Raw genomic sequence first — 17499 nt, 5'->3', positions numbered from 1 at the left:
TTTTGGAAATTTATTAGAGTGAAGAGTTTGGAGAACTTAACACTTTTCTTTTGGTGATATCAGGATGTGCAGTTCATATCTTTGACTACTTTTATCCAACTTTTGTCAGGAAAACCAACACGGAAAATTCGGAGAAACTATATCCGTCTCTATCTTTCATGAGCTGCGAAATTACATGCAGTTCTGGCAAAAAGAACTCGTCAATGACAATGATGTTCACCTCGGGACAAGGATACCCCTACTCCCACCATATACCACCATCCTACAAGTGCGACTTTTATCCAAAAAGGGAATATAATTCATGTTCATACGGAGATATGCTAGGTAATCCTCTTGCGTCCCCCTTTGGTGGACCTCAACAATGCGCTTGGCCTCAGTTGGAGCACACCAGAGTAAGAAGTGGTAGAGCTAAAGGTAGGACGAAAATAAAAATGATGAAAAATTGAAAAGTAAGCAGTGATAAAGTAAAAATGTTCAGAACTCTTCTTTCTGCGCCGTTTACAAATTTAACAGAAATCTTCGTCTTGAGTGCTTTTTCATGACCCCCCAAATCATTTTCATAGTGACAAGAACATCCAAAAGGAATGCAAATAATTCCAAATCCAATATATTGAGATAGTTTCTCAGTGTTTCAGCTAACTGTAAGTTGACAGAGACAAACAGCCGCCTAGGGATAAAACTCTCCTTTTTTAAGTTAAAATTTTCCTGTATTTTTTCGCACCGACACCAACCCCAAACACTTCACTCTTAAACCAAGGGCACTGATTTGCATCGCCCTTCAAAGCACTTCCATACATTTATCATTTGCTCGCGCGTTTTTAATGAATAACTAATTGACCGTAAAAAGCTATGTGACCATAATACTAATGATAAAATCCACGTTGATACCAAATCAATAAATTCAAAATTGGATGACAGGTATACATTCCGCAGACTCGTAGTATATTGATGCAGTGGTTGGCCGGAAACTAGAACTCCTCCATTTAAATTAAAACTAGTCTAGCTGGGCAAATCTGGTATTTTTTTAATTTCATGAAAAAAAATATGCACCGTGCCCTGGTGACAGCCATCGCCGAATAGTGAGATGCCGAGAGCCTATCACATTTTGAACACTGGAATTAATAGCATTTAAAAAATATCTTGTCATCTTAATCAACATTGTTCGAATCCTTTAATTGAAACCAAGCTTTACCATTCTCCTGAATCTCAAACAATTCGAGACCTGGTCCTCCTTTCACCGGAATTTAGTTTTAAAAGTACATTTATGTCACCTGAACAGCCGAAACTCCAACAGGTGATGTTATACATAGCTGAGAAATCAAATGCATACAATGCACATGCATGTACATGTACATGCACTATTGCGAAGTGTATAGATGTCGAACCACCGTGACCCACCTTAATGATATGTCAAAGTATTCACCGCCTTCATTAGAAATTCTTGGCCAATTCGGTATCAGATTAGCCCGCTATAAATTGACATTCATGGCAATTTGAACGCCAGGTAGGCGCGAGTGTTGATAAGCGTGGAATTCAGTTTTGATTTAGATTATTTTTGAGTCGGAGCTGAAGTCCATTGTTTACAAAGAGGTCTCGTGATGATTTGGTGTTTTTTTTTTCTTCCCTGTTCTCAAATACTGCATAATACAAATGTATATGCACGTCATTTTCAATTTCTAATTCTTATCATCAACGTTTTGCAAGTCTGAAATCGCCTGTATTCAGTCCGAAAAAAATGTTGGGTGTGACTTTCCTGAATCCTAACGCCAATGTAAAATTCAGAGCCGAGAATCGCGCGTTGCCTTAAAACAAACATTTACAGTAATGTTGATACATAAACGCGACGCGAAAACTTCAGTTTACCAGCTGGATTAACTTTTGCTTTAGAAAAACTCAAGGAAAGGAAAAACGTCAGAATATCGAAAAAATATTCGGTTAGACAGGTGACAGCCGTTGTATTTGAACTGTCCGAAATACACGATATGTCTTGTTGGCCGTCATTTGCAGGTGTACAGGTGTTGCGACAATAACCCGATAAAGCAAGATATGAATCGTACTAGTTCGTGACTCCGCCAATTTTCTGCAATTTTCCGCCATTTCTGGAAGATCATTCTTTTCATGCATTTGGGGCGTTTACTGATCGCTTCTGTCATTATTCTTTTATTTGTATCATTATCCTTTGTAACTCGAATAATAATTGCGCCATTTTCACGAAGTGCCATCTCGGACTTCTGTGACAGTTTAATTTAAATGCTTGGACCTATTCTGACCTGTATATAATCTTAGCATGTATCTTTATTGAGCGCGATGATGAATTTCATTTTCATCTGAAGTGGCGCTTTAGTCCATTAATTGCTGGAAATAGTGATCATGATTAACCTGATTAAATTAATATTTCACAAAAGAGACTGACAATTCAATTTCATAATTGGTCATGTCGGATAATTTTGATATCGGCATTGTGGTTTTAACTAAAATTGAATCAGAATAATTGCCAAAGATTGGTCAGTTTGCATTTGCCCTGTCGGGCCAAACCTTTTACCATTGTCAGCTGATCAAAAAAATGTAAAATCTTGCTCCATGATGGTATTACTAATCCGTTTGATTTGCTCTCGATATTACGATTAGATTAAACCAAAACTATGTCTTTGAAGCAAGAATTTGGAAAAAAAGTGAAAGTGTTCAATTGTTTTAGTATCAAAAGTGAACGTCTTGTGATTCAAAATTAACATAAGATTACCTTGATTTTAACCAAAAACTTCGAACATCGCCCAGCACTTAGTATCAATTTTCCTTTCGTTCACTTGCAATTAAGTGCAGAATCTTTTGTCATTTTTGACATTTAATACCACATAACGTATTTGTGAATTTCGGCGAAGCATCAATGTATATATTACATCACATTGCATGGCAACAATGCAGGAGTTTCGAAATCCAGGTGTGCAGCCGTGTTGCCGATCAAAAAAGATTTCTACTCATTAAATTTGTTATTTGTAGTTTACAATTTATCATCAAGAATCACAGATCGATATCAAAGTGTTGGCGACCTGCAGAGTCAATAATGACTTTACAGGTGATTACGTCATATTACTCGGGTACGCTAAAATTAACACACGGTTTCCGGATGACAACCTTGTCTTGAGTTCACCATGAGGTTGACCTAGATTACCTGTAGAAGAAAGTGGTTTGCTGTATGTAATGCACGGCTCATTTGGACTCAATTACCTGTGAAAGGAACTGAAGTTGTCAGGTTTACCTCGGACACAACAACACCGTTTCCCGCCAAATCTAAAGGGAAGAAAGAAAAAGAAGATAAGAATATTCGCAAAAATATTTTTCTCCTTGTTGCTAACCAAACGGACTTAGATAGAGGTATGTGTTGCTAAGAAAGTTAGAGAATCTTGTAGGAAACCCCTTGCTGCAACATTTCCGATTGATGCATCGGTTAACCTTTGGTAACTTTATTTCAGATTTAATTAACACTAGAAGTGCACTCAAATAAGACTTGTTGATAATACATTCATGCTTTAAAAACAAACTTGGTAAAATTAAAATTAAAATGTACTGCGTATTGAAATGTCTATTGATACATGTACTTCAAAGTTCTAATGATATTTAGTATTATGCACATAAATAAATTTAGATGCAGCTGCCATTGATTGTGCCGTCAAAATGTTGGGGTGGGGGGGGGGGGGGCACATTCGAAACAGCGGCGCAATTCTATCGAACCACAGTGTCCTTGCAATTTTAAAGCGCGCCATTCAAAACAAATGATAAATATCTGCGCGACGACAAAGTTAATGCCAGTTACATGTATATCAAAACCTTGATCGATCGGGGGGATTAGAATAAAATTCAGCCCACCCAAAGTGTTTGGGTAAAGATCTTGATTCAAGAACCTTTCGATCAACATCTTGAAATAACTAAAGAAACCTTACGAAAAACTGAATGAAAAACGAAGTATTTAAGTGGTTCAGGGTTTTTTTTCGAAGTAAAATCTCCGTCAAATTTAATCGTACTCTCTGACTTGAGACATTGGGGTTTAATCTTGCAAATTACTTTTGTGACTTTTCCAACTGGGTTACCTCGTGTTACCCAAGGGCCTCCCCTGTGTTTCATAAACTGACCGGGCAAGTAAATCAGTCGGGAGAGAATCGACTTGTCATTTTACTAATGGAACTGGAAAATTGATGGAAATCATAAACTATTAATCGTCCGTGGCTCACATGGACTAACTGCGTGAATAAAACTCGATTGTGTCTCGGAGTGGGGGTAATAAAACATGAGTGGAGGGAGTGCATGTTGCTACAAAATGGCCATGATGTGTGTTGGGAACATATTGTGTCCGCTTTTCGCCATTGTTCCTTAAAGGAGCTGAGGGCAACCAAATGTCAGAACGAACAATTTCAAAAATGATTCATCTACATTATATGCTTGTCATTGTTTTATCATTTTCCATGTTCAACAAGACCAAATTTTGCTTTGTGATGTTTATGATTATTGAAGTAGTATCATCAGTTGCATGATATATCATCAGCTATTATCGGTTTTACCAGCAGACGAGAGATGTTTTGATCGCAGGTCGCTGCGACAGAAATTGCTCCTTTGTGCGGCCTACAGATAAAGTACAAGTACATGTCGATACAAAAATAAACGTTTCGTATATTATTTCCAAACGATCACGAAAAATATGTTTTTTATACTAATCATCTGTTACATTTGGATGATTTTGACCCTTTTCACCGTCTCGGTTGCTGATTATGTCTCAAAGGTTCTGCCTAGCATAATTTCCTATGTAAAGATATATCCCAGCACGATATCGATACAGTATCTATTGACATATTCAGGTAATGCATTTGTGTTGACAATGTCATGGTAACTAACCCCGAATTTGGGAAATTGCCATAACGGTCGAGTATGAAATAATAACAGTGTGCGTTTCCTGAACTATGACAGTGACTGGTTTTCTTCTCTTTCATAAAAATATTGGTGACGATTTCAAATTTAGTAAGCTCCGCTATTAAACACCTATATTGTTGTGTAATTGTCCCGGGTACATTTCCCACAGCAGAATCACCGCGGGTCCATCGAATGAGACGGGGACAAGATAGTAGGGCCACGTGACTACCCATCTGCTATTCTAAGCGTTCCATATGGAATTCACCTGTACGTTTGGTGATTTTTGCTATTCATTCGAAAAATCGTGAAAACGTAGGTAAAAATCATAAAACGAACTAACCAAGCATATGGTCCGCCGTGGGTCAGTCACGTGGCAATCGCATTCAAAGAAACGCATTTTTACAATTTCACTCAGCCTAGCATTATTGGGATGCATTAGGCATATGCCGTAATATTTCGTTCGAGAAAACCGCGTAAATATTTGATGACTCTTTTTCAGTCTTTGCCGATTAGGTACCTTTGTTGCATTCTGGTGACAAACCGAGCGATAAATTCAAAGGTTGAAGTTATGAATTAATATCTGGGGTATAAATATTAATCTCGGGTGGAGATCGCGCGACCTGGCCCGGGAGTCATCCATGTGATGCAAACAACCAGTACCAGGGAAAATCTGCAACAATTGCACTCAAAGCATTTTTAGGTTCAACCGGAAGCCCTTGGACACCGCAAAGAAGATCCCGTTTGTAATGATCATTCCCGTTTTCTATTCTTCTAATATACGTTGGGAAAGCAACACCTGATTGGTCCTTTGTTAATTAGTTGAACGCGTAATTCCTGGAAAGTAACATTTCAAAAAGCGAACTTCATTTTATCGTTATTGTTATTGTTATTGTATTGCTTGTGTACTGGCATTGTAGGTCAGTTAGTACAGTCCCATCCCTCTCTCACGTTTTCCAATTCTTTTCCGAAACCTCGACAAAAATATATATAATATCATTATGCCATGCATTATTATTGCTTATAAACAAAAAGTATTACTACTCATGCCAATACCTCCAACTTCTCAACAATTACCTATTTCTCAAGCAAATCTCCATGATGACGATTTAAACAAAAATATTTTGATACACAACCAATCATTTTATTGTAGAATGTGCAATCCAATATGATTTGGACAAAACTTGATGTTTTGAAATCCGATTTTGCACCTAATGGCACGTGACCTGGCGGACATGTCAAGCATTGCTCCTAAAAAGGGTTTATTGATACATATCTGGCGATCATTAGACAAGTTCGCTAATTTGTGGTAAAGAATGGAACAAAACGACTGACTTTTATTCTGCAAAGAAAGTCATAGACGTTTTGGCACCAGAACACAAAAACACAGATGTTGCACGTGACCAAAATAATGCTTCCTAGACGAAAAAGTCATCAAAAATTACAACTTTCTAATAAAATAAGACTTTTACGTATTAATTGCTCGATTGATAAAACTGAAAGTAAACCAGGCATCGTATCTAACAAAAGTCATGTTTGTGCGCTACACAAATAGATATGATGCTTCATCGCGGTGTTTTGTGTGTAGGTCGCCTGTGCACCATCTCGACTTACATAATTGAGGCGGCATCCCGTATCGTAATTCATTGCATTGATGGACAACAAAAGACGACTTGGAGAGAGTCGCTTTAACAAGACTCCAATTAGTGTCTTTACTCTTTTACTCACCTGCTGTAGCGTCCTGTTGGCTGCATTCACATTGTGAATAGACTCCCGATGCAGTCCATTTCGTCATCATATTCGTGGTCCACTGCGTCCGGAGTGTATTGTGAATAGATAATAATTGTGGAAGACTAAACAAGTTTTTAAAAGTTTGATGGTAACAGCTTTAGATCGAAGATAAGGAGCTTCTGATTAAAAATACTGTGACCATCTTTGGAACAAAGGTATATACAGTATATTGCATTGCTTCTGAACATAATATATATAACCTGGAATATCATATATGAAACTGTGGTATCAAGCCGAAAGAATCACCGCTGTGCTATGTATCTTTTCGGCCAACACAAGCATTAATCGTTTCTGAAATTCTGAAGCTTTTTAGGGTTGATAATTTCGCTAAAAAACCCTCTATACGGCGTGCATACAAAATGTGCATGTATTAGTGTTGGCCAGAAAAACGCCAAATTACATGGACATATATACTGACTCTCCATCTCTGCCACACACCAGTCATACCTAACCCTTCTTCTCCAAGCATCGACAAAGTTTGCCTCTTCCTTTTAATTGTCATAAAGTTCCCTCGTCTCCTCCCAACTCTGTCATAACTCCTGTGTCTATTTACCCAAGCCATTAAGGTAATAGCCAACGCAAAGTGGATCATATAAAACGACTCGACGATGCATTTGGGTTGGTCTGTTGACTAGTGACAAACCATCATCACAAACTAATGGGGGAATGGCCTCTTCCTCCGGGATTCTTGATTGACGTAATTAAACGCTATCTCATGGTACAATATTTGATTATGGGGTAATGAGTATGGACCAGCTTCCAGAACTGCGTGATTTGACTGGTGTAGTTTCTGATGGGCATGCGAATGATCCGGGAGGGGGACGTTTGAACGGCCTGCCGTGCAAGATCCATGGATCATCAATATTGCCTAAAATAGGGCCTCACCACGCTGAACGCGGCTTCCGGTCACACAAAAGGGGAAAAATCAAATTTCATGTATATTAGTAATCATTTTGATAAACTCACTCCCAGCTGTTTAGCGTCCGTCAGTTTAGAAGAAGGGAGGCAAGCATGCAAATTGTTACGATCGGCACATGGTTATAAAATGGTGGTCAATGACCTTTTCTTTTTCAGTCAAAATGGCACCAGATATGAAATTCTTCATCACCCTTTGGGGCTGATAAGACGTCAAGGACACATTCTCATATTAGCCGAAGTACTGCAGCTTCCACAACTCCTTTTGCTGGATGTCACAATCGCATTTCCTCCGCATTAAATTACAAGGTACCTGATAAAGTTTGATAAGCCGTGACTTTCGAACAGAAAAAAAGTGTCGAGAATTTACCGCAAAGACCAAGGTTAAACTGATTAAGGACATAACCCGACAAATTGAAGTGGCCCATAGCAACTCGGGCAGTTTGAAGGCGCCAAAAGTTGCTGAGAAATGCGGAGGTGTAGTCTGCAGTCCTGATGACGATATAATTACAGGTTACGCCGTAGCTTTCCCTTAAGCGAATCTTTCAATGTCTTTGGAGTGTCCCATACCCCGTAATTGTCCTATTATTTTGATCCTGCGCTAATAATTCTTCCAAAGTTATCAATTATCAACACTGCTCGTTTATTAATATGAAAAGCTATTTATTTGTTGTTCTATTCAGGCTATCAAAGGTCCCCTAGCTCATGCAATCTGACAGTTTCCATTACGAGTTTGACGTAATAGCGCAGCCATTAGGGACATTAAGAATATCTGCGCCCTTTGACAGCCGTAGCTCCCGGACAAACACTTCTCCATTTCCATAAACAGATTTAATACAATTTCGCGCGAGGTCGTTATTACAGTTATTGTCTTTCAATTTGTGACGAATTAGGGCCGCTGGCGTAAATGACCAGTTCTCGTGATTGCAACACGAGACTTGGCGCTGATTGGCTAAAAGAACATCGGACAACAATGGCGGGTGTTTTTTTACACAGCATCTTCTCCTTGTCCTACCGCAAAACGGAAGGGTCCTTACACGCGATTGTGAAGAGAATCTGTCAAAAATTAGGGGAATGTCTAATCCTGACCTAACATGATAAACGACTATTTCCCCCAATATATTTTATATTCGGAACAAATTTTCCAGGTCGTCGAGCAGACGATTTGTATTGTTTTGACTGGCGAGGATAATTTAGAAATTTGAATCTTCTCACTTCGGTTAATATTCGGGTTTCCTCTCGCATCCAAGGGGTGTGAATTATTGAGTTTAAAAAGAGGAAATTGAACATTATCTTGAGCTGTGGCGTCTGTTTTAATTCTGAAACTCATCTATAATATCGTAAACATTAAAATCGATGGAGAGGAACATTATTTTGCCAGTCGTCCTAATGCTAATTTATTCGGGCAGAATTACGAACGCATGCGCACTCACTCAAATTATGTATCATTTAAATTCATATCTCTTTTTATTGTGGTCGAATTCAACAACAAAAAATACAAATTGCAAAATCACTGTGGCACCAAGGACAATGTAGTTTGCAAAGTTCACTCGTTTTTCATGTTAACTCATGTGTATTTCTTCATCTGTTGATAGGAATCTTGATTCAGATGGTGTTACCTGCATCTATTTTGATGCAGGAACTGTGAAGTTCCGCTGCCAGTCAGTCCGCTAAGAAATAATCTGAGGTGTCTCTCATGTGAAACATAAGTGGCCGACTTCTCCAGATTCGCCTCATTCCACACGGTCCATGTAGCCAAGACGTTACCCTTGCCTCAGTTACAGTATTGATATCAATATCATACCAAGGTCGTGTCTCGCCTGCCCTCCAACCCGAGTCCCCTCCGCGACCCTTTCCAAGCTCCTGGTAACATTTATATGTACAATATCAGAAAATGAGCCCCTCGATCCACATGCCCAAGTAGTTTGTTCCAATTTGGCATCTCGGTCGAGCTCCAGTGCTCCCTGGCTTGGAACACGATTCGTCATCGGCTTCACCAACGTATCGGAGATCGCAAAGGGCATGGAAATGTATGAGAGCTGTTTTTCTCTTCAGACAGGCGCAGGTCTCAACGGAGTTGGATCAATTTTATCTGCCGGCTGCAGCCGAGCGGGCCGCGCCTCGCTACCGTAATGAACCCGCCCTACCGTGACGCTCGGCATAAAACAGCCATCGCCTGTTTCGACTGATTTAATATCTCTTCCCTTTATGAGAAAATTATTTTGCCTTTTGCGTTTAGCTGGCGGCGATCATAAGTTTCTGGTGTCGATGATCTTATTATTTGACAGAATTGCTATAAGAGTTGATCGGTTTTCCAAAGCGATGTCAAAGTTATTTCAAGTCGGGGTGCAAATGGCGCATTTGTACTTGTACAATGTACACGCTTCTAATAGCATTGTATCACATCGCTTCGTCAGTGGTACTGTATCTGTATTTTCCTTCCCTACATAAGTTCTATAAGGTTGTAGAGCCGGGAAAATCTTTACCTTGTCGGAGCATGGCCGGCTATCGTAAAGGCTGGGTCTCTCTATATATGTCTGTTTAAACAGTTGATTTTGAAAGTCGTCGGATTTGTTTCGGTTTGAGTCGATTTTGTTGAGGTCAGCTGACTGCAAGACCATTGGGATGCTTGTTGTTACCACACATGTAGTTGTACTGCAAACTGGGGATGAGTCAATTCCGTACTTTGTCACTACTTCACGAGGCTGTTTATCATCACTTGATCCCAGTCAGAAACAAAGCAGTTCTACGCTATAGCAATCAGATATGATATGCGCTTCTGCACCAAATGAATTTGTCCAATTAATTATCGAGCATCCTGGTACTAGTAAATATATTAATTATTTACTTGGTGAGATATAATTTGTCACGCCTAGCTGGTGATCAAGTTGGAGCATTATCAGAAAATTCCTTGTTTTACTTTTAGAGAAACATGTGCTAACTTCGTAACTGGGATTACTAAAAGGCTGACGTAGCGTTTGGTCCAGGTACATTTGGGACGACCAGTCAGTATTCGCCAATCAAAAACGCTTAAAAACAAAGGACACGACCATTGTGATTAGCATCCTAAGCGACAGTGGACGCCATTATCATTATCTTAAGCAATAGGAAATGACTGATCAATCACAAAATTCAAAATCTTCGGTTCGTTTCTTGATTTTTATTATGCGTCCACCCTTCTGTTCTACAAGTAAATAATTCATCACCCTCTCCCTAATAAACGCACTGCACTCGCCTGAATAATAACATCGGGGCTTGGGTACAATGTATTGGTTGACCAATTCATATCCTGTTTGACACCTGACTCGATGCGTTGAATGACGCTGTCCTCTAACTGTAGCAAAATATGACAAATATGACGAATCATAACCAGGGATTCGTCATCTTCTGACTAAGTGGTCTTTGGTGTACAAAGAAAAATGTCTCAACTGAAGAGAAATGTGCAAGGAGTCCATTTCTCAAATTAGTTACTTATTACATTGTTTCTTGGCAACTCGCCTTTAACTTGATACAAATTGCATTCTGGATTAAAGGGAGGCAAATGGTGTTTCCTTAAGTTCATTAAAAAAACTGAATGTTCGTGAATCATTGAATATAATCAATTTTGTATTTAGTCAAAGTAAGTCGTCATTAAGTCATTTGTGGTTTATCTCTCAACTGAATTGAAAATAAATTGTTGCACGTTGATCTGTTTATGTAGGGATCAAAGAAGAATATTGCTATTTAATTAACAAATTCCAAGAGAGAAAGGTTTTCTTTTCGCCGTATTGATGCGCCAGGTGTAGTTTTGTTAGGGACATCTGATAAACCTGTACCTTGTTATCAAGATGAAAATCGGGCTGGACCCTGTTCTATGTGTTCTGTCACAGTATATCACAATGGCAAGAAGACCATCTAAAAGTCGCGAGCCTAATTGATAATAGGGTATAAATGCCAATATGTTCCAGAACATGGCCCGTTTACTTTCAAACTGTATTGATGGTTCCGTACACGGGGTCCCCGCAGGTCCCGCTACTGTCATGGCTGACCGTGCCTCAGTGGCGCCGTTGTCCTGACCGGTGTCAGCTGAGGTAAGTTTCAGATGGCTAGCCTAGCGGATCACTGCCTGCCTTCAGTTACTGGCATTGAAACGTACATGGAGACCTGTCTGTGTGTTGCCGTGGGTTTATCAACATGTTACTGTCAAGAAGTGGTCTACTTAGAATACACACAAGTGATTCGTTTCGGTCCATTAGTTCAAAGAGGGCACATAATCCACATCTGAGAAGACTTGATTTGAGATATCCCTTTTTTTTATTCATTTAGATTCAGTACGATCTTTATATTTTCTGAAGTTTCAAAATATATGTGGTGGTTTGCGTTTCGTCCGCCAGGGGCTGAGAAAGTAGGTCAGCCCAATTTGCCATAGGTCTACACATTCATTTCTGCTCCTCTATTGAATGCATCAAGTCTTGCTTATGCCTATTTTTGTGTATCATTTTTGCCTGTTGACAATGTGATGCGGGCGCAGCTATTGAAGATATTGATATCTGATATCTAATAACTGCCGAATCTATTGCCTTATTATTTCTATTCCAGAGACAAGAATGATTTGTTTTGCAACAAAGTCAACATTGAATCACGACCTCTCATTTAATCATATCGACATTATGTTTCACAAACCATTTCCCACCTTTTTAAGTAGAATACAAAACACCCCAATCTTAAAATTCAAAAAATCAATTAATATGACAGGAGTTCCATCGGTGCTGATTTTGTTTTGTATTTTTGTATTTGACTCCATTCTCGCCTTACCCAGGTGCGTGGCGCGGGAGATGGAGCACTTCCTAACCAGAGTGCCTCCATTGTACGGAGACCATTCCGCGCGTAACATAGGGCAACATATTAAGGATTTATTGAATCTAATAATACGATAACGGACAATAAGACAATTCTATATGTTGGTAATAATGTCGCCTGATTCAATTCGGACGCGGTAAATGAATTGTTATTATCCCAGAATGATGTCCAACTTTTCCATTTGCACCTCGTCGCGTGTTTCAAATCACATCACGTGCACCCCCTGCTTCCGTTTTGACATTGACAGTCCTGAAACCATTTTTCATTCTTCTGATATTTAATTTCATTTTTTGTAAGATACATGACAATTTGTCTAATTTAATTAAAGTATATCTCCATGACGATGCTCAATGAAATACTCTTGGAACGATTGCAGGATATTTTGTTTCAATCCTACAACCGGGCCCATTATATTTACAACCATTGTTTTAATTCATTTACGCTGGACTTGATTGTTGTCGTAATTTTATGATTTCAAATCATGTCTTCAGCTTTATAATTCGCCACGAAATAAAGACCCCCACTCCAAACGACTCGTTGTTGACATGCGTTTTGAAAACTGACTCCACCATACTTCTCAAAAGAGAAAAGGGCTGTGTTTTGCGAAGAGTCAAGTGTTTGATGTACAGTAATGACGTTAGCATGTAGTGCATTCTCTTGCTTTACTGGAATCATTGTCTTCAGATTCTGAAATGTGGCTTGACACTGCTGGAACTGCACTGAGCTACAGGCTTTAGTGAGAATCCCACCAGACCAACATTTCTATCCGTGGTACGGTGTTAGTACTTATCACAAACGTGAATTGCGCGTGAAAACGAATGTATTCAATAAGGTTTTGAAAAGAGGGAACCTCAGGCCAGTGGTCATCGCTAACATGAAACCTCAAGCCAGTGGTCATTGCCTTCCCCAACAGGAAACATCAGGCCAGTGGTCATTGCCTTCCCTAACAGGAAATATCAGGCCAGTGGTCATTGCCTTCTCTAACATGAAACCTCAAGCCAGTGGTCATTGCCTTCCCTAACAGGAAACATCAGGCCAGTGGTCATTGCCTTCTCTGACATGAAACCTCAGGCCAGTGGTTATTGCCTTCCTCAACAGGAAACATCAGGCCAGTGGTCATTGCCTTCCCAAACAGGAAGCCAGTGGGCACTGCCTTCTCTAACATGAAACCTCAGGCCAGTGGTTATTGCCTTCCTCAACAGGAAACATCAGGCCAGTGGTCATTGCCTTCTCTAACATGAAACCTCAGGCCAGTGGTTATTGCCTTCCTCAACAGGAAACATCAGGCTAGTGGTCATTGCCTTCTCTAACATGAAACCTCAGGCCAGTGGTTATTGCCTTCCTCAACAGGAAACATCAGGCTAGTGGTCATTGCCTTCTCTAACATGAAACCTCAGGCCAGTGGTTATTGCCTTCCTCAACAGGAAACTTCAGGCTAGTGGTCATTGCCTTCTCTAACATGAAACCTCAGGCCAGTGGTTATTGCCTTCGCTACTAACACCAGTTATCATTATTCCATATAAGGCAATCACCAAAGGGTTCATTGGTGTGCATCATCGAATATGTTAGATTTTTCAACATAATCGTTACACTTGCACCTCGACACTTACGCAACGTTTTGCAAGAGCCTCAGATAATGGTACCAGCTTGTTTTCTGACGACTTATAATACCTGACTACGCGTGTTCAGATTCTGTATATTCGAGTTAAAACCTGACCCAAACATATCCGACGATTTGTTAAAATTGATTCATATGAAAGAAAACAACACTCTCTGTCACTCACCATTACCCCCACTTCAAATTGCGTCATCTCGTTTAACAACCAATCACCCATTGTATTTCAAACCCATCTGTGGTACAAATCTGCATAAGATGGTAGCAGCAGGCGAGGGCAAACCCTTGACAAATCTGTGTTATTCTAATAGATAAGGTATTTAGCGACAATTCCATGTTGTTGCACGTCCAACTTTTTCAACGGACGATGTTGGAGTGTTTCTCGTGTCTTTTGGCTCACAGCGGTTTTCCCACGGGCTTTGAGGCCAAACCCTAAATCGTATCTGGGTCATTAGGTCAGTAATGCAAAAATGCACACTGTTTCATCGGGTCACGCGTTGATTGTTCCCAAAAGCAAATGATGGATATAAATCGGTTAAAATTATAAACCAATGACATGAAAATGTTTATTTCGTGGTTTCTACTCTGTTGGTGTCTTTGGTTGACCAATTTCAATCTGAAGCTGAAGCAGATTGTTTTTTACTCTGCTCAACACGTCCTTGCTTTCGCTATTGCTAGTACCACTCACTGAGCCCCACGCCGTTTGAACAATTCTCGCACTATCCTGACAACCAAGATGTGTGCGCCTTCTCAAGATTAAGAATATGAGCCCAACATTTAAAGGGAGTATAAGACCATGAGGTCCAGGAGATGTTCTCACACCCGACCCAATGCTGTGTCACGGTTAACCATGGTCAGTGCTCTTAAACCCTGTAACTTCTCATTGGAAACATTCTATAAAGATTTTCCGTGGCGCAACACTGACAATGTCCTTGCTTCTTCCCCAGCATACACCTCCCAAGGATAAGAGTACTCACGCAAACCAGTTGAGGGCCATTGAACTGGTCGCATCATAGAGTACTCGATAGACGCATCATTTGATTTTATCGCTTTTCAATTGGACTATCACTTCTGTTGAAATGTTTAGCAAAACATGCTTTGCCCGCACCAGTTCCCTGGTCACACGAGCATAAGCCAACGGTAAATAGACTAGGACGTTTTAATATTCATACCGCGATGACGCGTGCCTTTCAGCCAATCTCAATGGCGGGAGGAGCCATCTTGAAAGAGATTTCGTGATTGCCAGTCACGTGACGCCATAGAGGGAGGGATCCGCTGCAGACCATTGGTGGAGCATGGAATAGACCGGATTGATGATTGTGACTTTTATTGTGCATATTGCCCATGGGGACACGCTTAAAGGCTGCTGTGTATCAATATTAATGGTCGCGTAGCTCACTTGATAGTTAGATTCCATTCGCCCTTATACCTTGATAGTGCGTAGGAAATATTGTCCTGTTAAGTGTGTTCGGTCAGCTCGTTCACCCAAATTATCACCATGGATCTCGCCACGGCGTATAACCCGTATAATATGAACCACAGAAATATGAATATGATGGAGTTTTATCACTCATGTAAAAGTAAGTAGTCATTTTATTACATCACTTTATAGATATTTGAGGTAAATTTTTTTATGAATCTTTAGCCCTTCGCAGTTGTTACTTTTACACATGTTAGAATGTTCACGCACTTGGCAATCACGAATTCCATCCTCCACTTCGACAGTTCCCAATGTGGAAATGGAACAATTAGATTAAGTTCAACATAAGTGATATGGAAGAGCATCTAAAGGTATTCAGAGTAGGGGTCTAAATCAAATTAGGGGTAACTTTATTTGTAAGTAGTCAAGCTTAACCATAGGATGCCTTAGATTTTCTTCAAAGCTTTTGACCGGGGATTAGGTTAAGACAGTGTTGGAGTATTTAAACCGAAAGCATCCAAAAGAATTCCGTTACGACTCTTTGGAAAGGACGATGACTTATAACACGGGATATTGCTATTTGTTGGACTCGCACTATGCATTGGCGTTAGCCACGAAGCTAGGTAGGTGTCCGGTGAGAGATTGTTTCAATTGCAAACTGAGGAGATTGGGTATGGACTGTCCTTGGCCTCGTCCGGTCTGGCATTGGTGATGCGCACGGTGAGGTCTCCGCGGCAGGCGCAGCCAGCGGAGCATCCCGAGTTGTTCCATGTGACTGCCCCTCGATGCCCTTGGTCTTCGATCCATTTCACTGCCTCTTTTGACACCTTGCTGCATTCTGTCGCGATAAGTCCGTATCTTCTTCTGGCTGCAGTGGAATACCATACGCATGATTGTCAAGACATTGTCACCTGTAGCCATATACCCATTCAGAGGACTCTATTAATGTGTTTTTGTTGTGATGGACATGCACCATTATCGTTATGACAAACTATTTCTCGGCCTATTATGCGGCGTCCTGCTTCAAATCTTAAACATTCATTCATTTTTCCAAAAGTCACACTTCCAAAACAGATTTTGACAACCCGAATCTTGATGCTTCTGAAGGCGCCCTACTTCCCACAATTCTATTCACACTTCTCTGTATATTTAATTGATTTGTAGGCTCCTGCTAGGGCCTGGTCAAGGTGTTGCACTGGTTTTGCTAAACTTGGCTTGGATACTTAACCCCGTCCGGGCTTATACGCTTTCAAATTGATATAATTATGTTGTTAACAGGCTGGCTCTCTGACGCTGCCCGAGCGGGAAAACTGTCATCAGAAGGGTAACGACCCACGCCCTAATTACCAATCGGGCCCAATTGTCTTTTGTAGACATCGTATTGTTTAGAAGCCGCGGATGACAATCACATTGATTGGTACAGGCCTATTAAATGACATAACACATCACCGCATGACACTGGAACGTCCTTTAAAATCTTCCTCCCTTTTTGTGACCGCTCAGTCTTGTTTGAGTACTTTTCGAGTTAGGTACACCTCGGAGGACTTGGACTTGGAGTATAGGAATAAGAAATTGACTTCCCCACTCGTGTTTAGGCCCTTAGTACAGGATTGTCTCTTCTTGTCTCGTTTAGTGAAATCACAAGCAATGGTTTACGGACTGGATCCTTGTTTTCCAAACATCCCCGGTTTTGCCCAGCAAGGTTGTTTTGCGCAGGAAGGTAAGACTTGAAATTTTATCTTCTGCTCCATGGAAATCCGGTTTACTGGTCCTAGATTTTGGTATGCATGAAATATTGGGCTATAACATTGGGTTATCTATACTAAACTTCTCGTGCAGGTTATTGCGCCTTGTTTGCATTATGCTTGGGTACGTTGCAATATCAAGTACCTGCAGTCAAGTTTGCAATAGTTTTAACTTGACCTTAGTTTTGCAAGTCTGTCATCCATGTCATCTTTGTTGGGGCCACATCCAAATCCTTTGATTTATTAAATTTTGATATCGGTTATTTGGTCAAGTGGAT

The 17499-nt window shown here is 40.2% G+C and overlaps 1 protein-coding gene across 12 annotated transcripts in view; it reads left to right on the top strand.

Moving 5' to 3' along the window:
- Positions 1-17499, top strand: part of LOC135492075 (paired box protein Pax-5-like) — a 77385-nt gene that overhangs the window by 32623 nt on the left and 27263 nt on the right. For 8 of the 12 annotated variants that reach the window (XM_064778236.1, XM_064778245.1, XM_064778254.1 and 5 more), the window contains one exon: positions 17110-17196. The exons of 2 other annotated variants lie outside the window; for them this stretch is intronic. In XM_064778236.1, the coding sequence (XP_064634306.1) occupies positions 17110-17196 (87 nt within the window). Of the gene's footprint in view, positions 1-15452; positions 15637-17109; positions 17197-17499 lie in introns of those variants that run through there. 2 more of the 12 variants (XM_064778321.1, XM_064778305.1) reach the window with 2 other exon arrangements.

This window comes from Lineus longissimus, chromosome 1, assembly GCF_910592395.1.
Source record: "Lineus longissimus chromosome 1, tnLinLong1.2, whole genome shotgun sequence".
NCBI lineage: Eukaryota > Metazoa > Nemertea > Pilidiophora > Heteronemertea > Lineidae > Lineus > Lineus longissimus.
This window is presented reverse-complemented; position numbering and strand designations above follow the sequence as displayed.